This window comes from Callorhinchus milii, unplaced genomic scaffold (genome assembly GCF_018977255.1).
Source record: "Callorhinchus milii isolate IMCB2004 unplaced genomic scaffold, IMCB_Cmil_1.0 Scaffold1, whole genome shotgun sequence".
Taxonomy (NCBI): domain Eukaryota; kingdom Metazoa; phylum Chordata; class Chondrichthyes; order Chimaeriformes; family Callorhinchidae; genus Callorhinchus; species Callorhinchus milii.
In genome coordinates, this window is record NW_024704742.1 from 66438134 (window position 1) to 66464648 (window position 26515).

At 41.6% G+C, this 26515-nt stretch overlaps 1 protein-coding gene across 6 annotated transcripts in view; it reads left to right on the forward strand.

Moving 5' to 3' along the window:
• The window catches only part of fam53a (family with sequence similarity 53 member A), an 85168-nt gene that overhangs the window by 33812 nt on the left and 24841 nt on the right, over positions 1-26515 (forward strand). For all 6 annotated transcript variants that reach the window (XM_007897948.2, XM_007897950.2, XM_042333632.1 and 3 more), the window contains 2 exon segments: positions 4390-4444; positions 8479-9293. In XM_007897948.2, the coding sequence (XP_007896139.2) occupies positions 4390-4444; positions 8479-9293 (870 nt within the window).

A 26515-nucleotide genomic window follows, 5' to 3' on the forward strand; every position in this document is an offset into this window, starting at 1 on the left:
CGCAGGAGTGTGTTGCACGTCCTGCCTATGTGCAAATTCCTTCAATATCATCGGCCAGATTGTTGGTGCTTTATAATCAAATGGATACCATGTGGGAGGTGCCATTCAGCGCAGTCGGCAGTTTCTAGACTTGTAGGAGATTTAGTTTCCAGTTAGCATTACTGTAAGGTGCTGCTTTGAGATATTGTTGATTTTTTTTGGAGGTTACCAGCGGGCCTGAAATGTCTTAATAATCCTTGCATTTGAAGCACCTTTCACGTCAGGAAAATGTCTCAAAAGCGCTTCACAGGATTTTACTCTTAAGGTGTAGTGACTGTGTATTTGTAGGACAATGAGGCAGCGAATTTGCACACATTCTGCCACGAACATTCATGAAATAAGGAACAGTTGTATTTGGGAGATTGTTGGCAGGGATACCAGGAGAAATTCCCTTCTCTTTTTGTATCATGTCATGGGTTCTTTAAAGTCCTCCTGAACAGGCAGACAGGACCTCAAACTTAATGTCTCTTCCGAAAGACAGCACCTCCAACACTGCAACATACTCCAGCATTACGTTGGGAGTGTAAGTCAGAATTATGTGGGTTCATAAACCCAACGCGACTTGAATCCACCACTTTCTGACGCGGAGGTGGGAGTGCCAGCAGGTTATCTAAGCAACAATTGCTTTCATAGAATAGAATTTTACAGCACAGAAGGAGGCCATTCGGCCTATCGTGCCTGTGCTGACTCTTTGAAAGCTACAAACTGGTCTTACTCCCTTACTCTTATCCCATAGCCCTGCAAATTCTTCCTTTTTAGGTACTTATTCAATTCCCTTATGAAAGCTATTATCGAATCTACATTCACTACCCTTTCAGGCAGTGCATTCCAGACCGTAACTACTCTCTGAGTAAAAAAATTTCTCCTCGTCTCCCTTCTGGTTCTTTGGCTAATTATTTTAAATCTATGTGCCGTGGTTACCGACCCACCTACCAGTGGAAACAGTGTCTCTCTATCGATTCTATCAAAATCTCTCATAATTTTGAACACCTCTATTTAATCTCCCCTCAATCTTTTTTGCTCTAAGGAGAATAAGCCTCTCTAGTCTCTCCACATAATTGTTGTCCCTCATCTCTTTAGTATAATTCTTGTAAATCTTCGCTGCGCCCTCTCCAAAGCCCTGACATCCTTCCTAAAGTGTAAAGCCCAGAATTGGACACAATAGCTGAGGTCTAGGTTCAACATAACTTCCTTGCTCTTATACTGTATGTCTCTATCAATAAAGCCAAGAATGCTTTGTTGAAACTCTAAATTAAGTGTTTTGGTAGGGAGCTGAAGGCTCGGTCAAAGAGAAAGGTCTTGAGACCGGCCTTGAAGGAGGAAAGGGAGGAAACGGCGAAGGCACTGGGGGATGGAGTTCCCCCAGTGAGAAGCTTCTCAAACGTTTTAAATATTTACTTTGAAGTGAAGTGACTGCTGCTGTTTGGACCATCAAGTCCCTAGACTATGACATATATATGGTTTTCTTGGCTAATTTTAGATGAGAGCGGAATACTAGCCTGGGACATTGGAAGAAAGAAATTCCTGCTCTCATTTGAAATGGTGCCATGGGATATCCATCTGGTTACCTGAGCACTATATTGGAGTCCCGTCGTAGTTTCTGAGCTCCAGTCCTGGTGTGGGGCCTTGGCTTTATAGCTTTTATCTGTCAGGAAATGGGATGGTAAGTGTTTGTCTGAACTACTTGAGCCTGGTCATCGTTCTGAAACCCAGTGCTTTGTGTAGTTTGTACCCCCTCATAAAGCAGCCTGTTGTGAAGGCAGACAAAGGAGAACAGGTAGTGAAAAGGAACCAGACGTTATGCAAATACTCCACTGCTGAATCCTGCTTTGTGAAATCCATTTGCGTCAAATTTGGTTTTAACAGTTAGGGTTTAGCGACAGTTGGTTCTGTAAGCAAGAACATACGGGCAGGAAATCAAACACCTTGCCTTCTGAACATGAATTTTCAGCACTGAAGGAGCGATTTCTTCACCTTAAGAATAAATGCAAGCCACAAGCAAAACTTCTGTTCAGATTGAAGTTTCCCAGTTTTTATTTCAGCCTTGTTGCTGTGCCAAATGTTAAGTGGCTGATGAACCTGAAATTTAGTTTCTCTGAAAAATGAGCTGAGTTTGGGTTGAGATAGAGGAATACCCCTGTCTATATTGCAGGTCAAGGGATAATAATAATAATAATAATAATAATAATCCTTGCATTTGATATAGCGCTTGTCACGTCGGGAGGACGTCCCAAAGCGCTTCACAGAATATACTGTAAAGTGAATTGACTGTATATTTGTGGGCGAACGCGGCAGCCAATTGCGCACAGCGGTGTCCCTCCAACAGCCGTAGATTGAAAATGACCAATTTATTATTGTTTTTGGTTTTGGAGTGATTATTATTAGGTGTGTGGAGTAAGGAAACTTGCCCAAGGTTTCGCCCTCTGCCTGGAATTGAACTCAGGTCTCTCATCTGCAAAGCGAGTGCTCTAACCACTGAGCTACAGGACTCCACAACGAAGCAGAACATGAATGCATAAAATCCTGTTGTTTCAATGCAGAGTGAAATAGTGTGCGGGTGGGAGGCGAAGCAACATTCTGGAGAGATTATTACTAGAATTTTCTTCACAGTGATGGGACCGAAGGTTTTCAACAATGCCCGACCCCCAACCAAAAAAACTACATTGCGCAAAGCTATCGGGATCTTTTGGGAGCTGTGCAATAGAGATTTCTGGTTCTTTAACAAGTCCAACCTTGAATTGTCTACACATCCCTTCATACCCTGACACCTCCCTACCTTTCTGACCTCTTTCTTCACTCCACTGATTGCCGCCTCCATTTGGCCGGCTCTGGCCTCCCACATGTCCCTCGTGCCCTACGCTCCACCATCACCATCAACAAAGCTTTCAGCTTCTATGCCCCGAAGCTTTGGAACTCTCTCCCTTAATCCCGCCATCTTGCCCCCACTTTCCGCTTCTTCCGTGCTTATGGTCACCTCCCCCCAGCTTGGAGTTAGGCCCTGCCACCGTTAAGTGCTCCAAGACGCTACCCCACGTGACGAACGATATATAAAAGCGAGTTGTTGTTGTTGAATTGACCGTGAAATCTGTAACCAAATAGCTGCTTCAAAACTGGCTAGCTTATTTCCCAGATAACTTGATTTGTTCCTCTTTGAAAGTCTTATCTTGCTGCTGTTAAATTTAATTTTCTTTCATATACCCCCTGCCCCACGTTCAGCTGTACAGCTATGTGGGTAGGTGCATTTTAATTTTCTACAAATTACAGTGTTTAATCCACTACATGACTCCTCACAGAACTCTACCCTATTGGGTGCACTAAGCACACTGTCTTGGAAATCCTATTAACCCTCAATAAGCCATCTGACTAGCACGAGGGCCGAGTTCATAATGTTGCCAATTAAAGAGGTTCTTGTGATCGCGGCTCCAGAACTAGTGTGTGTACTGGGATTGGCAGCACTACAAATCTCCCAGGACAAAATAACCCTTAGCAGCATTGCACAAGGACATTTATTTCTAACAGCACAAATGTGCATGCAATGAAAGTCTCTGAACAATGTTATCTGTTCTGGCATCTTTCACTATTTACAAGGTTCCTTATTAAGAATCCTTTGGATTCTGGCTGATTTGTATATTTTAAACCTGTAGCTGAAGTAAAAAGCTGGAACATTGTAATACAATGGATGGGATGGACGAGGGTCCTTATGGATGTTGTGTTTTTGACTTTTACAAAATGTTTTTTGGTAAATCTAGTGCTTGGGTTGGGTAGACGAACCTGTTAAATGCAATTTTGGTGTAGGTGCAAATGCAGTATCGGGTAGGTATCTTGAGTGAGAGCTTTGAGGGAAACCTTTTTGAGCTTTCATTGCTGTTCATTTTAAATGCTGAGTAAACTGGCACTTAATGCTGAGTAAACTAGTATTGTTGTTTTGCCCACAAAATACAGTCGATCCACTTTACAATATATTCTGTGAAGCGTTTGAGACATCTCAACGATGTGATAAGGCGCTATATCAAATGTAAGGATAACCTAGGGTGTTGCAAACTGGGCAAATAAATCTTTGCAAATTGCTTCTTGCTTGATCATTTGGAGCATGCCATTTTGAATGTTTTGCGTGTGCTCTACATGTGTCATACTGTGTTCTTTTCTGTGAATGTTGCACGGTATCTTAACGCAATAGGCAAGTCCTCAAGAGGTTGCCTAGGAGTTAGTACTGTGGAAAAAACAAACCTTTAATTTCTGAGGATAATTCCTGGTCCATTTCAGGATTTTTGTACACCTTTGCCTGGACGTTGTCACACCATCCCTATTTCCGTGGTGTTGAAATGTTTTTTTTTCTCTGGTTGATTTCAGCACTCATCTGAGAAACTGAATAAAAGTGGCAGCTTGTTTCCATACGAAATCAATGGTAAGTATTGTTTTTAAATTCATTTCCTTTCTCCATGATTTGAGGATTCTGCTGCTTTTTACATTGCAGACTGAGAGCCTCACCCCCACAGTGTAAAATGAGCTGTACATCAGGAGCTGTTTTCTGTCAGAACAAAGTATCTGACGTGCTTGTTTGTTTTACTGTTTCTTTGTTCAATTTACTGCGTTCCGGTGCATTACGTCAAATTGGACAGACTTCCAAGAGCAATTACATCTTCTAATGATAAATAATGCACGCTTTAGGGCTGACATTCAGGCTTCAGTGTAAGGAAACTTATTCAGAAGAGATTTTCACTAAATGTCATTTCTCCCAGCTTCATGCCCTTGTTCTTTTACTGTTTCTCAATTAGGAGTCACAATGAAGTTGCCATTTTGTTGGAGTTAAGTATGCCGGATGTTTAACATTACAACTCAGAACTCATTCTCCGATGACCTTAGTGCACATCCCATTGTTTGTGAAGTGCTAATTTTATGTTTTTTTTGGTGAGCCTGGAAGTCTGATGCATTCGGAAACCCATCACCATACTTAAGAGTATTCCAACCAAACCCGTTCCATGCATCCCACCTGTACATGGAAATTTCAGAGATATTTATTGAAATGGAATCCCCATTCTCTCCTTGGAGGGCCGCATCCTGCTTACATAATCCAGAAAGTATTAGGCACAGGTTAGCAAGAGCCAAGGCTTGGGGACCCCAGAGTGTTGCTTTGGGGTACTACTGGACTCTAATGAACTAAAACTGCATAGCTTTCTGTTGAAACAGCCTGACAAATATTCCTGCTGCTTGTCCAGCTAGGACCTCCCTACCTGTTAGGGCTTTGGCTTACAGTGTTAACAGGAGCTGAGTGGGAAGAGTCCCTGCCCCCAGTGACTGATATGTCCTTCCAAGTCCTACCAATGATCCAGCCTGGCAGTGCTGTCACCAGCAGTGCCCTGGAATACTGTGGACCCGCCTGGCTCAGGAACAGGACTACCGAAACCACCACAAAAGATGGACTTGATTCTGACATTCCATTGACAAACATGTCACTTTGAAGCCAGTTCAGGTGCAAGAAGACCCGCTTAGCTCCCATTCTGTGCAGTATTGCAGACCCACCTGGGTTAAGAACCGGACTATGGAGATATCCATGGAAGATAAAAATAGAAGTCGCTGGGAACACTCAGCAGGTGAGGCAGCATCTATGGAGAAAGGAAAGTGAGTCAACGTTTCGTGTCCACGACCCTTCATCAGAACCGAGTTGTGGCCCCGAAACGTTAACTCACTTTCCTTTCTCCATAGATGCTGCCTGACCTGCTGAGTGTTCCCAGCAACTCCTGTTTTTGTTTCAGATTTCCAGCATCTGCAATATTTTGCGTTTTGTCCATAGAAAATAAACCTGATTGTTGCATTCTGCTGTGAAGCATGTCGTCTTGGAGCGAGCTCAGCCAACAAGATGAGGTTAAAGTGCTGCATGCAAATGTTTAAATTTTCAGCAGATTGATGTCATTCAACAACTTACACATGTATAGCTGGCCCTTCACGTGGGGCAGTATCTTGAATTGCTGAAATTCAGCCCATTATGCCTGGATACATTTTATCACTCCCTGTTTCCCCATATCCTTTAAATATTTTTATTTCTCTGGTGCTCACCTAGCTCCCTCTTGAATGGTGCTATTGATTCAGCCTTAGTATAACCACTGGTGAGGAATTACATACCCTAGTAACCTTTTGAGGCAAGAGCATCAAAGTCAATCAAGGGAAAAACTCCTCATTATTCCACTGCCAGATCTCCACAAATTAAGCCTGGCTTTCTTTCAGCCACAGGCGTCACATACATCAAATGCATTCTGTATAGTCCTCTAGCTGGTTGGTTAGAGCACTGGCCTCGCAAGTGAGAGGACCTGGGTTTGATCTCCGGGCAGGATGAAACATTAGGCAAGTTTCCTTACTCCACACACCTCTGTTCACCTAGCAATAAGTAGGAACCCAGTTGTTAGTTGATTGGTGGGTTACTTTTCCGGGGTAAAATTCCTTCAAAAATAAATTAAAATTATTTGGTCACTCAATCCACGACTATTTGTGGGACACGGCTGGGCACAATTGACTGCCGCGTTGTGCGTTTGAGATGTCTCGAAGATGTGATAAGGAGCTTTATCATACGCAAGGATTATTATTCTCTAGTTGTACACACAATACTGAATGTTTCTGACACAGTTGGAAATCGTTAAACTTGCTGACCCTTTTTTCATGCAAACCTGTATTCTGAAAGGTGGCTGCTGCAGGCATTCAGTGGCCAAGATTGTGCTGAAACCATGAATACAATGTCACTTTGCTCGAATTTGACTACAGAAAATTTGCCTGATATTTTCAGTCTGAGCAGTCATCAAATGTCATAAGACTAGCTCTAAACCTGAACTAACCTTGTGTTGAGAATGTTCCTTAGAAAAAAAACATCCAGCAGAGATGGGAATAATTTGACCCAGTTGCAATAGACAAATTGTGGTTCTTGATAGCCCTGCAGTTACCTCCTGACTGTTTTGTATGATCTTTGCATGGTAATAAAATAGCCCCTTGTTCCAGCAGGACATTCTCTGAAGCTGGGGATGGTTTCTCTCTGCATTTGCATGAACTAAAAATGAGGTCATTTCAATGCCATGTCTAGCAGAAGACAAAATGCTAACAAAACGAGCTCCTCACCCCCTCTCCGAATGAGTATTTTCTTACCCCCCTCAAACTACCACACACAAAGCATTCATTTGTCCATCCATTTGCAGAGTGTTAGAACATCTGTAAAAAAAAAAGCAGCAGATGCTGGAAATCAGAAATGTAACTTGAGGGCTGGAAAATCGCAGCAGGTCGCACAACATCTGGCAGAGAGCTAGGTAGTGCTTCCTGAATGATCCTTCATGAGCACTCCAGTTATGTGCTGGGGCCGGAACCCACCCCCAGTTATTTATGACATTCCATAGAACATACAGCGTGGAAACGGCCCATTCGGCCCAATTAGTCCGGGCTGAAATGATGTAGGGGGGCAAATCTTTTCTGCAAAACGTGCTTTATTGCTGGTGCGCTGATTGAATTTAAAGTTAACATTTTAAGGGTGGTTCCAATAGTAACCCACCAGCCATTTCTGGCTGGAGGAGACCTTTAGTCCAGCAAGCCACCCAATTTCCCCAAAGTTTCCTTCTGCACATCCCATTATCTAATAAGCCTGAACTCTTTCAACTTCTACAAACTGCTGTGGTTTGTTCTATGTGCCTGTCACCTTGGCACTTCTGTTTTTCTTCCATATAACACAGAATTAGGTCTATTTAAACCTGAGCTGTTGGGAAATCAATGGGAGTTAGGGGACCCTTCCATTTAAGAAATTCCTGTGCTCGTACATCATATGGTTGACCACCCCCCCAGATTCGGTTTAGCAGCTAAGGACTTTGTTGAATTATGTGCACTACATCTCAATCAGGTTTTGGCCTGGTTTAGGTGATTGCACTCACTTTTGAGACTGGACATTGTGAGTTTAAGCCCCAGGTTGGGAGTTTTGAACTCGTACTGTAGGAGGGCACTCCAATGTAAGAATGAGGTGTCCTGGATTGTTGGCTATGTCTTCCTTATAAACTGAGTTCCCGTCTCCCTGTTCAGGTGGATATTAATGGTACTATTCAAAGATGGGAGTTTCTCTGGGTGTTCTGTCCAACAATCTTCCAGATAAAATTAATTGGTCATTCACTTCATGGCTGTTTATGGGACATTTCTATTCTCAAATTGGATGCCACAGTCACCTACAAATACAAAATAGGCAGTTTTGCATTGTATTGACATGAAAGATGCAAGTATCAAACTAAACCCCACCTGCCTATTCAGGTGAACATTAAAGATCCCACAGCACCATTTGAGAACAGAAAGGGAGTTTCTCCTGGTGTCCTGGCCAGCAACCCCCAGATAAAATTGCTCATTCACTCCATGGCTCAGTCACTCTTAATGGAAATGGGATAATGCTGAGCAGTTTGGTGATTGTGTGTTTGCTTCTATTCACAGAGGAAAGTCCGTGGGGAGTTATAAACAGGACTTGTCCGAAAAAAGCAGAGGCAAACCGCAATGTGGCTTTTCCCTTCTCGTCGTGTGCATTTACCCACGGTCTGGCAGACCATGTTGGCTTGCAGTGGCAGAATGAGCCAACCAGGAGCTCAGTGGTGTCTGGTTGGATCAGCGAGGTGAGTCTGAACGAGAACGCCAACACACCCCTGGCACCGCCCACCAAACGACACTGTCGTTCCCTCTCGGAGCCTGACGAACTGTCGCGTTGCCGGTCTCCGTGGAAACCCAGTGGCTCCAAGGTCTGGACTCCCGTTTCCAAGCGTCGGTGCAACAGCGGGGGCAGTGCCACCCTGCAGCGCTGCAACAGCCACGGAAGTGCCACCCTGCAAAGAAGCACCAGCATCAACCTGCTCCAGTTCACCAGCAAACACACCCTGTCTTTAAACAGCAGCATCTTCAGCATCACCAGCTTCAACACATCTCCGGTACCCAGACCCTCGTCTGCCAGCAGCGGCTTCGTGGACAGTAGCGAGGGGAGCACATCGAGCGTCCGCTGGAACTCTGCTGGTCCCTTTGGTTTTCACCCCAGGCGCCGCCTCTCCCTCTCGCAGGAGCACATTGCAGAGACAACAAACCTGTTGCCGTCAGCAAACAGCACTCCTACATCCACGCCAGAGCTGAGTCGCCGGCAAGGACTGCTGCGGTGTCGCTCGCAGCCTTGCGTGCTGAACGAGCGCAAATGTGGGCTGAAGCGCAGACGGGAGGAGGACGTCAGGTGGACTCGGCCGTCCTTGGACTTTCTTAAGATGACTCGGGTAAGACATGCGTCTCGGGAAAGCCCTTCCACTTTTTTAGAGCCCTTTCTATTACATCTGCTCAATGCTAATATTTTGCTTTGGTGTTAAAAGTGGGTCTCCAAAGGTTCTCTCTACAAGAGAGCTGGCTCGGAGACTGGACTTCAGTTGATATACACAATCATCTTCACTGAACATTTTCTTTCATGAGTTTTAGAGGCAGTCTTCCCATTCGCAGAACGCGTGTTTTTTTTAAAAAAAACTAACTTTACTGAGATTTCTACTAATATTCTCTTTTCTCTCTCTCCCCCTTCTGGCTGAATATTCACGTGGAAGTGAGGTGTGCGGGTGGGCCATCATAGAAATGCTGGCTAGGCCGTGCCAGAGAGATTATTAATGTGTTGTGTTAGCTTGAAAGATGCAGCGGTGAATACGTCCTGGATTCATTACTACTACTGATCATCATCTTTGCAAAGTCCAACTCAGGGCATCATCATGCCAATTCAATCTCATATCCGCAGCACTCGTGGTTTCATTACAATTGTATGAAACAAAAAGATCTTTTTTTCTGGGCAGTGGGGGGTCTCCTTGGAACTGAAATGGTTCCAACGTACCATGCCTGGCAATGGGATGTCGGAATGAAGCCAGCCCTCTGTGGCTGTCTCAGTTGTCTGGTTCCTGAACCAGGCGGGTCCGCAGTATTCCAGGATACTGTTGATGACAGCACAACTAGCCTGGGTCATTGGCAGGACTTGGAAGGCCAGATCTTATGAAGACTTGAGTCCTGCATCTGTGAAGGTCACACAGGGTACATGACTATTCTCTTAGCTGTTGAATTGTATTTCCCCATTGGATGATTCGATACACTCCCAATTTCAGTTTGGAAATCGCAGTAGCTATTTTAGACCAAGGATCAGAGAACAGAGACCTGGAAATCCTCATGGTGTTGGCTTTGAGGTTGTGCAGATCCTAAATTCAGTTTTAATTTGGAAGCAGGTTTTCCACTTTTTTAGATTTTGTGGAAAATTGGCTTTTCAACTTTAGATTGTGACGCTTTAAGAATCCTGCCCTGATCTTTCCACTGCAGGATTCCATGTGGGAAGTTAAGATGGCCCATTAAATGTGTGTTCATTCAATGAGTGCAGAAAGTCAAACTGCAGTGCCTGAACCATGAACTGGGTTCAGGTCCAGTGATTGATTGTCCATAATGTAGATCTCCCCAATGATCTATAATTTACAGAGTATCTGGAGCATTTCAAAACTTAGTGGCAACCTAACTGTGTCCGGGAGACAAAATATACTTTGCCTAGTATGAAGGGTCAAGGAGGGAAGCATCTTACAATACAGGTCTCAATTGCTTCTGCATTTTACTTCCCCGCCTCACTAATTCCTATCCATGAATAGAGGACTTGAGATGTGACTTCAACCATCTTCTTCAGATCAGTTGTTGACATACTCCTGCTGCGGCCCCTGCAAAAAACCTAGAGATTCTCTCCAATAAGTTGACCAGATTGCTGCTTTACCTTCAGTTTGTTTTGTCTGTGAGCCGAGAATGGCAGCTACATTTGTGCCAGGTTGTTGCTGCAATGATGAGGAGTTGTCAGAAGAGATAGAAAGGGTTGCTGCTGCCACCAGAGGCCTGGGCCATCTTTGGTTCTGTGGGCACCACCAACAAAGAGCGGGGCTTAAATGGTTCCTCTGGCTAACTGATAACTTCAACGCCAATGATGGCTTGTGATGTCGTTTCCCGTTGGCTGACCTTACCTTCACCACTTTGCGTGGAAGATTTGTGGCGATGGTTGTATTCCGAGTTAGGAACTACTATGCAGCCTAATTGTATTGACTCTTGTTATAATAATAATAATAATGTATGATTGTTTGTGGGGTACTGCTTTGCGCAATTGGCTGCTGCGTTTCACCCACAAAATAACAGTCAATCTGCTTTACAGTATATTCTGTGAAGCCTTCGGGACATCTCAACAATGTGATAAGGCACTATATCAAATGCAAGGATTATTATTATTGGGGCCATATAAAAAAAATTAAAAAGGAGCGCATGCAGCCAAAGGGTATTAAAGTTCTTTGCAGGAATACTTAGAAAAGCAGTAACAGTTGTACAATATTTGACTAATGGTATTGCTGAGCTTTTACCTTTATTTTTATATGGCTATCAAATGGTTGTGAGGGAGCGATAACTAAATAATTTGTCCTTTTCTCCCCACAGTTAGAAATGATATTACCAAACGTGAATGTCCCTTCCACCCCCAGTGAACTTTGAGTTAGCCATGGTTCTCTTGTGCAACACCATTATACTGTGTTGTATAAACAGCTATTCTCTTGTTTATGTGAACCATTTTAAGGCTATGTTCGGCTACAAAATATACAGTCACTACCCTTCAAAGACTTTCTACCAATGTGAAAGGTGCTTTGTCAAATGCAAGCATTATTAGGTACTTTCCATTAAAATATTTGCAGCAAAAAGGTTGCGTGGGCATGTTATATTTTAGCAAACGTCAGTTCATTAACCGCAGACAAGAAAGAGTATGAGAATTCTTGCTCTGTAGCAGATACTGCTGCACGGCGCTCTTTAAATCTCTGACTGGAAACCTTACTCCTTTATTTGGCTTCAAACGTAAGAGTTGCTTCAAACCACAAAGATTGAATTGCATTGAGGTGGCTAATAGACTTGCCCCAGTTTGTACCGACAGATGGAGAGAAATGTCACTCGAGCCACAATAGTGAAAGAAGAGGCGTTGGAATAGCAGCAGCGGGCTCATCTGACTTAAAAGTGTGATGATTGAAGTAAAAAGTGCGATTATTGAAGTAGAACAAAAACAAGAACTTGATGCTATTTTTAAACTGATCTGAGTGGCTGACTCTTGAAAAATATTGTTGTTGTGCAACCTCTTCAGGATTGTGGGTTTGTTTTTGAGGACACAGTGCAAATGTGGGTGTTGGCTTGTCCCAGTTTGTGGTTGAGTTGACAGTCTAGATTGATACCAGTGCGGTGCTGAGCGGGGTGGGAAGAGAAGGAGAAAGAACTGCAGTATCAGAGGTTACACTGTTCCTCAGGTGGGCACTATACAAAAGGGAAAGGCATTTCTTCTGTTTTTAGTTGACAATTGTCCAAATAAAATTTGTTTTTCAACTCATGGCTGTTATGAGACCTTGCTTTGCGCCAAAATGGCAGCCGCTTGCTTGCCTACAAAGATACTCATTGGACATCACAGTAATGTAAAGTACTTTGATGCATTTCAACGTGACAAGCACCTGTGAAAAAAGTTTTCTTCTTTCTAGCTGATGAAGCAACCAACATTAAAGAGCAAAATGTGAAGTTCTAGACTGCAACGCTATGTATTGTTTAATGTATTGTCTTCAAGTGGTGATTTTTTGCTGAGTTCCATAATACGTTTTAGCTACAAGCTCCGTGCAGGAGTGTCAACAGAGAGTGGTGCTGATATACAGAGCTGTAGTTCCCCGATGCTGCTATTAGGATAAAAGGGTTTTCACATGTCCAGAAGTTGAACAAAATGGTTGCTGCAGATAACCGATAACCGTGCATTTGATGATAAATCTTTGGTGTCCTCCCCTTTGATGTGTTGCAATTTTGTGGGTTTGGTCTGTAATTCTCTATTTCACAGGAGTGTAAAGTGTGCTTTTATGGAATAAATAATTCTTCATGTATAGAACTATTTATGTTAGATTGGGTGGCATTTTATTGAAAGAGGAGGTGAAAGCAGTATTTGCACATCTGTAAATGGCATCTTCCAAATGTGCCTTTCATTTCTTTCTGTCAAATTTTGGTGGACCTTCTATAAAAGGCTTTCATTTAAAGAAACTTTGATATTAGGAGGGGAATTTTACAGCACAGAAAGAGACAATTTGGCCAACCTTGCCTGTGCCAGCTGTCTGTAAGAGCTATCCATTTTGCGTCACTCCCTTGCCCTTTTTCCCCCACCATACTCTTCTATTTTTCTTTTTTCATAATTTCCGTAAAGCTATTATGGATTCTTCTTCCACACAGGTTTGGGCTAGAGCATTCCATATTATAATAGCCTTCTGCATGAATATACAGTATTTCTCCTAATATCTCCCTTAGTATATTTGATAATCTTCAACGTATGGCTTCTGGTTACTAACTCGCTGATATCACATCTCCTGTCAACCTACTCTGTTCTAGTGAAAACATCTCTGGTGTCTCTCATCTCAGTTTATGAAAGTGAACTGCACTGGTTGTCATATGTGGACAAAAATAATTTCTGGGGTTTTACAAATAATAAATAATCCTTGCATCTGAAATGGCGCCTTTCCCGTCATAATGATGTCTCAAAGTGCTTCATAGGACATACCATAGTGTGACTATTTTGTAGATAAAATACATGAATCAAATTGAGGGATCTGTCAGGAAGATAAACTATTTCTAACACAACTGCTAGGAGACAAAGTTTCTCTAGACTATTGTGTACATTTACTTGCCTTAACTGACTAAAATTGCTGCTTAACTGGGAAGATTAGGATCAAATTTTAATGGGTATCTTCTGGATACGGATATTTGGGGGGAAGTGAGATAGGGAGGGGAGACGGGATCTACATTCCGAAAGGTGTTTTCTGGAGGACGTTAACACATTTTGAAAGGGTGGATGTTCTTTGTTTTCAGTGTCTGATGTATGTGATGTGGCTTCACACTTGAGTGCCTAAAGCCCCGTTCAGATGAAGCCAGAAAGGTCTACTAGCAAAGCACTTGCCTTTGGTGTTGTGGTTTAATGACATTAACACCCATGTCCCTGTGAAATATGTAACATTTTTGTTAATAGCTATTATGGACTGCCTATTGGACATTAGCCCAAAAAATAAGAATAAAGATTGGTTTCCTTTCTTTACTTTTTTGTCTATGTAAGAATATGGCCAATGAATTTATTCCAACAACAACAACCTGTATTTATATAGCGTCTTGGAGCGCTTAACAGTGGTGGAGCCTGATGCTGGGTGGGGAGCAGAGAGATCTTTCACTGTACTTTAAAATTTGAAAGTTATGTTTTTCAAGGGGAATTTAAGTAACATTGGGAGGAAATGTCTGCGACTAATGGGTTCTACTCTTCCACTGAAATGCCCTCTTTTGTGAAAAAATGTATTAATCTTCTTTTGAGTCTGTGCAATCCTTGGTTATATGGAATGGTATATTTTACCAGCCGTACACAATGCATAATAATAATAATCCTTGCATTTGAAATAGAGCCTAATCAAGTCGTTGAGTCGTCTAGAAGCACTTCACAAAATATACCGTAAAGTGAGTTGACTTATTTTTGATCAGCTTTGCCCAGTTTTTAAACTTGAGTAAATTCCTGATTAGACTTTGTTGCCCTCTTTTAAATGTAATCATGATTCTGATCTCGGTTTTGGGTGGGAGGCTTCACTCCTAGACGCTTGTCGATGTGAAGAGCCAATTTACACTGGGTAGTTTAGGCAACTTCCCCTCCATTGTGAAATGGTACCAGTGTCCTGTATATTACAATAAGTTCACTGACTTTTGGAAAGTCTTGCCTCATTTGAAGCGTTAAAGATGACGTGCACAGCTGATGAAATGGAGAAGTGTCACTCCAAGGAACTGGCCCAATTTTGCAGTGCTATAACAAGTTGCTTTCATATGGCTCCTTCACGTAGGCAAATATGGCAGCCAAACGCACACAACAATGTCCGTCAAACAAACCTGAAGTGAATAACCAATTTTATCGGAGGAATTGTTGGCCAGGACACCAGGAGAACCTCCTTCTGAATAAATTTTTCTGAAGTGTTTAGTAGAAGGTTAACCAGTCCAAGGTTTTTTGTTTTCTTAAAAAAAACTTGACTGAATGTTAAAGATGCCTTTATTTGGTTGATTTCCTGACCCACAAATGGCAGAAGTATTAGTTTGATGAATGATAATTGATTCTCGAGATTTCTTGGCTTTCCTGGCAACAAGATATCCTTACACACCACAATAAGCACTTGTGTGGTGGTTTTGTTCAGGAAGACAGTCTAAGGTTGCTGAAATAATACAAACCAATGAAGGACTTCAGCTACACCACAGCTACATTTAAGCACGCCCGAGACCCTATCCATGTGAAAGGCACTGTATAAATGCAAGTTGTTGTTGAAGTACAATGCTATAACTCTAGTCTGACAGTCCTGCAGTTATGTTGCACAGCTTTTTGTGAGTTGGGTAGTTAATGAAATAAGCTTGGGAACTTGCACTCCGCTTCAGGAACAAGACCATTAAACTGAGGAACACCTTTTTTAAAATAATTATACAAAATGAGCTTCCAGGAGATCAATCTCTAATGAACTTTAATCCCTTCGTTGTTCTCAACAAAGTTGGGGAGAGGGTGTGTTTTAAGACTCCACGCTGTTGGTTGCCTTGGAGGAGACTGATATTCTTGGCTGCAATACCTAGCAAACAGATAATCCTCCCAAACTAGAAATCTCAAAATAAGCCCATCTCAGTGGGAAAGCTTTAATGACTTAGCCAGCATGGGGCATACAGAAGACTGTATGTAAGTTCTGATTCAGAGCAGATGTGGGGGTGTACTCCAAAACTCCACAGATTGAAGCTGTATCCTAAGTCTGTTACCTTTGGGATTTAAGTCCTTTTGATTAGCTTCTAAGTCAGATCTGGAAGTGAACGATTTAACATGTTGGAAGTTATATTTTCACCATGTTAAAATATTCATATATAAACTTATCATAGTCTTTATTTTTAAATCAATTATACTTGCCGATTCCTGATATCTTAATCAGCATCCTTTCATTTAATAGAGCACCTTGTCACATCATCAAAACTTCTCAAGGATTTTTTGCAAGATTTACTGTGAATTGTCGTCACTATTTGCAGGTGAATTCAGTAGCCAACATTGCACCCAACAGTGGGGATAGTTCATTCCTTCTGGCTTGTTGGGAGGCTATTTTGCACTTTCTTCAACAAGTTCTTGAAGTGCCTAATTCCAAATATTAAATATTATTAATTCCAAATATCAAATTAGCTCTGTCTGGTGTTAGGACATCCATTTTTATCTGCTTTTATCACCCCGTGTTTTTAAATTCCAGATTGACTTTAATTCCCCATCTCTTTCCTACGATGGAGTTCCCATTGTCTTTGTGAAACCCTTTGAGGCGTTCACACGTGCAAAGTTATTGGTCTGGTTCCTTTGTCGATGTGCCTTCCCAGATACTTTAGGCTCTCGTCCATTTTTTCCCCTCCACCACTTGCACTTACCAAATGTACTGGAATCAGCGATTTAAGCCTGCAAACTCCCCAAATAGCAAAGCAATTAGCAGCTAATATTTTTGGTCCCTATTTAAAATTACAAGCCAGAACCAGCCTGGCTGGGGTACCAATGCTGAAAGTCTACTTTACACTAATCAATTTCTGATTTTTTTTATCTTAAATTTGTCGGACGCTGCTATGCGTAATTGGCTGCCGCGTTTCGCCCACAAAATATACAGTCAATTTACTTTATAGTGCAGCGCTTTGAGACGTCTCAGGTGCTATATGGAATGCAAGGATAATTAAATTATTAGGCAAATGTAGATTTTGTAAAAATCAGTGTGGGCTGATCTGATGTTTGATACTGTGACAGGTTGACACCAAATGATTTTCCTATTTTTTTTCCGTCAGTGCAATGTGGGCTTTGGTATTAATCGGTCGAAGCTAACTGCACGGACAGACAGTGCTACAAGAGAGTAGCTGCATTTTGTTTCTGTAGCTGTATTCCATACCACCTATGTCATTGCCAACTGGTGAGCTTGTAACTCAAGCTCTTCAAATGTGCGCGCTTTAATGTTACCTATGTAGGTCTGTGAAAGGGGACTGGGATCACTTCATCGTATTTTGACTACACAGGAGATATGTATAATGTAGCCTGCAATGTTTAATGTCTTCCGTTCAGGTCTCTGAATACTCAATGTATCAGTATGGCTAATAAAAACAGAAGCTGCTGGGAACACTCAGCAGGTCAGGCATCTATGGAGTGAGTTAACCTTTCAGGTCGATGAGCTTTCGTCAGAACTGGGGGATGTTGGAAGGAAGCAGTTTATAAGAACAAATGGGAAAGAAAGACAAAGGAAAAAAAATAGGTAGAGGATAGGAGATGATGAGATCAGAGGTGTTGATGGTGCAAGACAAAAGAAGGTAATAGTGGGAGATTATAGAAAGAAAAGATGTGTCTGAGACCCAGAGGATGTGTGAATGGTTATTGAAGAGGGGAAAGGGAGAGGCAAGGCTGAGAGAAGATAGAAGCTGTATTTCACGTGCCTTCACCTCCCCTCTCGACTCTTTACCCCCTCCTCGCTCCTTCCCTCACCCTGACCAGTTCCCCCCTGAGCGGGTCCCGACCCAACTGTCCAGCGCCTTGGGACGTCCTTCCGACGTGAAAGGCGCTCTATAAATGCAATCTTCTTGTTGTTGTTAAGATCTGAAAGGTGTTTAAGACCAAGATCCATCCAGTTTGCCTTCCACCATCCTGGCAGTCGCATGAATATCAATACTTAATATGCATGTTACAAATTAATAAATATTAAGATTTTTTAAATTTAGTCTCCTTTGTTGTTACTTTCTCCCCACTGTTACATGCCTTTTAGATCATGGTCTGGCCACCTCTTACCACGGATACTGGTTGCCACTTGGTACCCCCTTTCGAGTGACTATTATTCAAATATGAGCATTGGCAGTGAGTGTCAACAGGCCCCTCAACTTTGAAGGGAGCAACATCCAAGCCTGACTTCTCCTCACCCAGCTGCCACGCGCACACAACCAGCAGAGGTACCAGGAGCTGTTTTTCTGTCTCCTTGCCCTGGGATGGCATCTGCTAATTTAGCCCCCTCAGGCAGTCCCAGCTCCCCTTACAGCTCCATCCACTACATCATCAGGTTGCGTACCTTTTTTAAAAAAAGTGAGCCTTTCAAATTTCAGTGCCCTGGAAACTGTTCATAGTCCAGATAATATGTTACAGTACTATGTGGAGTCCTGTAGCGTGTGGTTAGAGCACTTGCCTCACAAGTAAGAGGACCCGTCCCGTGTTTGACTCCTGGCAGAGTGAAACCATGGGCAAGTTTCCTTACTCCACACGCCTCTGTTACCTAGCAGTAAGTAGGAACCCGGTTTTTAGTCGACTGGTGGATTACTTTCTGTGGGTAATAATCATTTCAACAAATAAATAATAATAATTTGTTCACTCAATCCACAACTGTTTGTGGGACACTGCTGTGTGCAATTGGCTGCCTTGTTTTGCCATCAAAAATAGTCATTTCACTTTAAAGTATTTTCTGTGAAACCCTTTGAGACGTTTCATTGATGTAATAAGGTGCCATATCAAATGCAAGGTTTATTATTATAATAGAATTCAAAACAGTCTTGGATTCTATCTGTGACCCTCTTGAAATTACACCCAGTTTGTGATGTATGCTTATAAGCTAGCTGCCTTTATACACCAGGGCAACTTTTGGCGTTTTGTTCTAATATATAGTATCCAGACACTGAATTTTGAGCAGGATAGCTGATTCCGTGGGCAAACAAACTCACAGTTGGCACTGTCTTCTCTAATCAAATGCAAGGATTATTATTATTATTATTATAATGTCAGTTCTCCAACCCCCATTATAATTTTTTGCACAAGTGAGACATTAATAATCACCATTGGAAACCTTCTGCAGGAGGTGAGAGCAGCGGCTGTTAGAACATGGAATGTTCTGCTGCAAGTGCCTATTAAAGTTAAGACCATAACATTTCAAAGAGGATTGGTTAAGTATTTGAAGAGAAGTGATATAAAAGTACACAGGGATTTAGGATTTGAGTACTTGGTGGCAATGGAGTAGCTAACACCAGCATAGATTGCATTGGCTGAACGACCTCCTGCGGTTTAATTTCTATGAACTATGCATAAGGCTTCTTATCTCTGCATCTGTTATCGGCCTCCTCCTGACAGCCCTTTGGTCCAACCCCCAACTTATGGTTGTTAATGCCTTGTGTCTTGAGGTTAATTTTTGATATTTGCAAACTAGGCCCCATCATATCTAGCAGGGGAGCTTTCTGATTTCGGAGAGGGAAGGTACGAGGTGACAAGTGCTGAGACCAGGTGCTTCCCCGAGGAAGTGAAGGAGAATCTGACTAACTCCTTCTCCCCTTTCGGTTAGTGGCCAGAGCAGGTTATTTGTTGGCCCTTTCAGCCCAGGTGAGTTGTAAGGAAGTGATCCAGAAACCCAAAGTTTCTTAGGAATTTAGCCTTAAGGGCCATTCATTGACTTAATGTTTTTAGATTGTGCGGTATTTTGGTAGTTATAGAAAACAGCTTTAAATAATACTAATTTGGAAAACAATTTCTGAATTTAAGATCAAGTCCAGTCTGATACTCCAATGTAATGTTGGGTTTGGATAAGACATTAGAATCATATAATTATACAGCACAGAAGGAGGCCATTTGGCCCATCGTGTCTGTACCGGCTCTTTGAAAAGAGCTTCCAAATCAATCCCGCTCCCCAAAGCCCTGAAAACTTGTCCTCCCCAAATAATTATCTGCTTCTCTCTTAAAAGTTATTGAATCGGCTTCCACCACCCTTTCAGGCAATGCATTTCAGATCTGAACAACTCGCTGTGTGAAAACATTTCTCCTCACCTCTTCTGTTTCTTTTAACAACTATTTTAAATTGGTATCCTTGGGTACCGACCCACCCGCCAGTGGAAATAGTTTCTCCTTTTTCACCCTATCAAATCCCCTCATAATTTTAAAAGCTTCTATTAAGTCTCCTCTTAACCTTCTCTGCTCCAAGGAGACTAATCCTAGCTTCTCTAACCTCTTCTCATAACTGAAGTCCCTCATTCTTGGTACCATTCTGGTAAATCTCCTTTGCACCCTCTCCAATGCCTTGGCATCCTTCCTAAAGTGCGGTGCCCAGAACTGAACACAGTATTCTAGCTGAGGCCTAACCAGTGTTTTATAAAGGTTCATCATAACTTCCTGACTTTTGTATTCTATGCCTCTATTTATAAAGCCCAGTATCCTGTATGCTTTTTTTTAAAAAACAGCTTTATCTACCTGTCCTGTCACCTTCAAAGACTTACTTATATGAACCCCCAGCAACTTCCTCTTGTCTTTCTCTTCCGATGGATGTTAACGATCCCGTGGCACTATTCAAAATAAGAGGCCCGGCCAACAATCTCTTAGATTAAACTTGGTAATTTTCTTCATGACTGTTTGTGTGCACGAATTGGCTGCTGGCTTCACGTATAAATAGTCGCTGCATTTCACAGTGGAAACCTGTGAAGTCCTGAAGTTAAAAACTGCTGTATCAAACTCAAGGATTATTATATAATTATTACTTAAACCAGTAGAATTCACTTCAGACAGCTGGTCTGATTTTGTGATGTCAAGCTAACGTCAAGTGCAGAATGTTGAAAGTGAAATGAGCAATCTGTTGCTTTCTGTTCATTTACATGAATTGCTAAACGTATTATTGAAAAGAGAATTTATTTTTATGTTTGTACAGACTAGGTCTGCACTTGAGCGTGAAGCGACCTTGTGGTTTTGCTAAGCATTACATATGTTTTAGCTAATACTTGCGCTAACTCACCAGTAAAGCCAGGTTTCCGAGCTAGTTTGTGATCTGATGGCTCTGCATAACTGGAGAAATTGGCTTTGGGGCCAGCATTCTTAGGCTTTAGAAAGAAATAGGCCTTTTTATAGCTGCTATAACACCCCAGTGTCTCAAAGTGCTTCACGGTTATGTGCACAAACAATTTCCTGTGCACAAACATGCAGCCATTTTATAGCACCACAAAGTCCCATAAACCATCATGGGGTGAATGACCAATTAATTTGAGGTTATTTACCAGGGCACCAGGAGTGAAAAGACCTTTTTAAATTGTATCTGTCTAAGGCCATTAGTTGACCAACAAAATAAACATTTCTTGATTGAATATCTTGATTTATTTCTATGATTTTTTTTGGCCAACCAGGAAGTACCTCCAAGAATTCTGTGCTCTCCCATCACCAGGTTTCCGATTAGCTCAGTTGGTAGCTCCTTATCTCAAGTCAGAAGGTTGTGGGTTCCAGCCCCATGTTGGTACTTTGAGCTCATAGTCTACGCTGACACTCCAATTCTTGCATTTGATATAGTGCTTTATCAACTTGTTGAGATGTGGCACAGTGCTTCACAGAATATACTGTAACACAGTATATTATAGTATTCGGCACTGGGGTGTTATCTAGGTTAATGAGCTCAAATCTGGATGTGGGATGTTAACCCACAACCTTCTGAGAGAGCTACCTATAAAAGCCAAAATAATGCTTATAAAACTTTATAAAAGCAGGAAAATGGGATCGGAGTTGACTTTAGCGAGGGGAATTAGCTGGGACTGACACGGTGGGCCAAATGGTCTGCTGTTGTGCTAACATTACTAATTATATCTGATGCAACGCATTTGCTGTGTCAATATTGCACAAACCAGTGCACAGTGAAAAACTGGTGCAAAGTCTCATTGTGTACGATTTTGTGATCTGTGGTTATAGGTGAGGCCACAGCATAATCTTTTATTGTCCTTCTGACAAAAGTCATAGATGCAAGTTTTACAATGCTGTGACTAACATACACCAGATTGTCATCATTTCCTTTAAGTGTGGAAGCTCGTTTTGCAAATAGCTGATAATGAAGCTGCAGGAAGGCCACAAAGCGATTTGAGGAATGGAGCCTGGGGACACGAGCCAAAAGTTAGGAGTAAGAAGTCTGACCTGCCTTTCTTTACAGAGTTATGCAATTGTGAGCTGAGTTACCAAGAAATGCCAATGAATTAAATTTTAATCCATCACCCTAAACCCTTTTAAACCTGTTTAATGTCTTTGATTATGTAGTGATTCACCAGCTCCCTGTGCCAGCAATCTCCAACAAATCACAATGAGATTTTTTGGTTGATTTTGGATCAGGGAAGAATATTAGCAAGGACACCTGGAGAAATTCTCTGTTGAGCGCACTCGTCTTGCAAGTAAGAGGACCAGGTTTGATCCTTGGGCAGGGCGAAATCTTAGGCAAGTTTCTTTACTCCACAGATCTCAGTTCACCTAGATGTAAGTAGAAACAAAGTTGTTGATTGGTGGATCACTTTCTGGGCGCAATTATCCCTGAAAAAAAAACATTTGGTCTTCATCCTGGAGTCCATCCACCTTACTCCCACCTTTCCCTGTTTTCAAAGCCTGACTTACCTTATCTTTTTGACTGTGCTCTTGGGATTCCAGTCAGCTGCTTGAGCCCTTTGCGACATCCTCCCAAAGTAAAAGGCTGTATATAAATCTAAAACATTGAATGTATTTCAGGAAGAAAAAGGGTGATATAAGAGTGATATAACAAGAAGGTAAGTCGAGAATGATCAAAAATGGCTGTTCTTAATGGTCATTTTCCTGAGCTAAAAGATGTTGGCATCAAGATGAGTTCTTTAGCCAGTCTGGATGTTCCCACCAGTTGCTGGTTTCCAACTGATGGGCCAGTGCCTTAATTCTAAACCCTTGGGGCTTGGATATGGCATTAAAACAGTTGTATTAAGCACCAGAAAGTTAGCTCTGTATTTAATCCTGTGAATCTAATCATCTGCTTACATCTGACATTTGTAGCATTGCTCCTAACAATTTAGTGTTTCAATTTCTGAACATTGATGAACTTATTCCGTGACATGAACCACGTGGTGCTGTTTTGAACTATGGAACTATCAGAATCTATTGCATTTGATCTAGAGTGTAACATCAGTGTCTCAAAGCACTTCACAGGCAATTGCTATCAAGTATATTTGTACTCGACGGGCATTTGTGCAGACCACAATCCTACAAAGTGCCTTGAGCTCAGTGATTTATTTCTCTGGAGGATTGTTGGGTACGACATTGGGAGAAACTCCCTTCTTCTAATATCTAACATGGAAGATTATATCCTGTTTCTGGAAGAAAAAAATTATTCTGAGAAAAGTGCAGGAAATGGTCAAGGGTATTTATTTGTGGACCAGACAGCTTCTGTTACATCCACAATGATTCAGTCAAGTAAAGAATAATAATACTAATGCTTATTTGTTATAGCACCTTTCATGTCAGGATGTCCCAGAGCTCGTGATGGGATATACTGTAAAGTGCAGTGACTGTGTGCTTTGCGCAAACACAGCAGGCAGGCGATTTGTGCGTAGTAAGGTCTCACAAACAACTATGAAGTGTGTGATCAATTTTATTTGGGAGATTGTTGGCCAGAACCTCAGGAGAAACTCCTCAGACTACAGAATGATAGGTGTTTTACATTGCAAGTTCCTTCTATTCAGGATATTCCTGAAACATGGCACTTGTAGCATGTTTGCAAACAGTATACATTTTCAGGTTTTGAGATGCAATGTTTTTAAACAAAAATTCTTGTGCTTGAAATATAAATTGGGAAAGCTGTAACTCTTTAAAATTATATAATAGTTGTTTCATTTCTTATAGCATCTACAATATGGAAACATCTCAAAGTGCATCAATATATGCTAAATATAGTTATGCAGGATTTTGGAAAACTATCCCAATTGTCGGAATTTGAAGTTGAAAAAAGGAAAATCTGCTTCCAAATTGAGACTGAATATGAGAATTATCTAACTATCTAATTGCCTAAGATTTATTAAACCTTAAAGTTTAAATTATTTTTGGACTTCTGGTGATAAATATGTAACAACCATGTTTTAAACAGTTTTCACCGCCAAATACCTTTTTCTTGGATGGAAGTTGATCTATATACAATTATTCACCCACATTTAATTTATAAGATTAAAAACTGAGTATTATTCAGGGTCTGTGATGGTTCAAGTATATCCCAAAACCTGCCTCATGCACACAATCTGATATGCACACATTCCGTGTACTGTCAGTTCAGCGAGTTGGGTATTCAGATCTGTACATTGCATTACACGTTGTATCGCGTATCTGATTTATCCCTGGGTGAGAAAATCAATCAAATTTGTTTTCCTGATTTGTGAGGGTATTTTTTTTTAAATGTCACTTTATTACTGTCTGGCTTGTTTTCTTGATGTTCCAAAATAAATTTTGATTTTTTTTGTTAATGTTTGTTCCCTGATTTCTCTCCTATTTTTTGATGCAAAAAAATTTACTTTGAAAATTGCAAGTATAGCCACACAAACCAGGAGTTTATCGACTGAAGCAACTGAAGTATTAACTTCATTCAATACGCTTGCAGAGATTGAAAGCATTGAATGCAAATACTGAAAGTACATCAATGCCACAAAAAGAGTGGGTGAATATCATAATCATTGGATTTGATTTAGCACCCATAACTCAGAGCTTCACAATTATTGCTGTTAAGTATAGTGACTGTATCATGCCCAAAAGCAGCAGACAATCTGCCCAGCAATGTTCCACAATCAGCTCACAACTGGTGAATAACCAGTTCATCTGGAGGATTCACAGCCAGTTACTGGGCAAAATGTCCTTTTTGATTAGTTATGGATATTATTCTTTAATATCCACTTGCGATTGTAGATGGGGTCTTGGCTTAATGTTTCATCAGAAGTTACCACAGCTCTGCCAATGCAGTGATCTTGCAAGACGGCAATGTAGGGTTAGTTTATAGACTCTGAGCTCAAAGCGGAGCTGAAACCCACATCCTTCTGACCCAGAATTAGTTAAGACTGTTAAATTGGCCAAACCTTGTGTATAGATTTCATCGAAATTCTGTCTGGACAAGAGGTGTTAACCTCACTATAAAATGCTTATACTGCTTGCAGTTCTTATATGGAGACTTGTGCCTTGTTGGGCAGATGTGAAGGGACCGTATTTGGCATTAAAACAGCAGCAGTGTTTTGCCTGCAGAGGGTAGGGTGGAAACTCGTCCCTATTTCTGTTTCTTTTTCAATTAAATCCATGGTTCAAATGCTGCCTTCTGCTGCTGTGCCATACATGTGCTGCTGTGGATGTAACTAGGTGATGCAGTAACAGCAGGCAACAATCAAACGCTGGGATTTAATTAAGAAAAATAGGTAATGGCAGAGCTGTTTCCCTCCTGCTTACACTATGCCACTAATCCTCGTTCCTTTGCCTCTGCCTGTGATCTGCTGCTTGGTTTCTCCCACCCAGCTGTTCTGTATGCCTCTTGAACAAAATCACAGCGAGAGATTTGAATAAAGAAAGCCATTGATCTTGTCCTTTCAGTCGCACTACCAAACCCCCTTGTCTTCCCATTACAGGATTAAGCAGTTTCTTAAATGACTGTGGTGTCCTGGCCTTGACCAGATTCCTGGTAACTCATTCTAATGATTGATTAACCTCTGCGTGAAGAAATGCTGCCTTCCCAAAGCTTGTCCTTCCCAAATCCCCTTACTATGAAATCTGCTCCAGTAAACTTGAACTTTGTAGTTTGAAGATGGGTTCAGGGCACCTTGTGCGAATTGAAACCATTCCCATACAGCAATTATCCTCTGGCCCTTTTTGTGTAACTGGTTTGTGTAACTAACATAGCCCGGTTCCGTTGGCAGCATTTGCCTCTGGGTCATAAGGTTGTGGGTTGAAGCCCCACTTCAGAACTTAAACTCACAGTTTAGGCTGAAGTATCATACTGATGTGGGTCAATTTCATGAATGTGGAAATACTTAATGGGCAATACTCAAGACCCTATTGCCCTGATTTTGAAATCTGTAGCCTTTTCCCATACTACAAGTCATTACCAAACGCTCTTTTCTGTGAAAATGCATTATTTGTTGCATTTTAATGCAGTTGCACAATTAGCTGGATATTTTGAGAACCTATTCCAGGCTAAACAGCTGTCTGCATCAGTATACTTACAGCTATTTCCAAGGAGCCAGAGAAGGTTGGACAGTGTGATAGAATTGTAGAGATCGTGGGTGACTCACAGAAAAATTGTAGTCGGTAATACTCTTGAACGTCAGAACATTTTTTAAGAATGTTTGATCCTCTGTTGTTTAGACAACCTTTCCTACCAGGACAAAGCGAAGATTAGCTTTAGCTTTCTTGAGCAATGGAGAAGAAACCTTAGACAGAGTTTCTATCCAGTAATCTCTCTTGCAGGGAAGTGTATGTCGGAACAAGTTTGACCATAGTTAAAACGGCCTATTGAGATTGACCGTCAAGACTTGCAAATTAAAGCAAGCTAGGTACCATGGGGCAGAAGGAGCGGAGCCAGTGGATGTATTTATATCAAGGTAGTACTGCCATCCAAGACAAAATGGATGCGGATGGGGGAGAAAC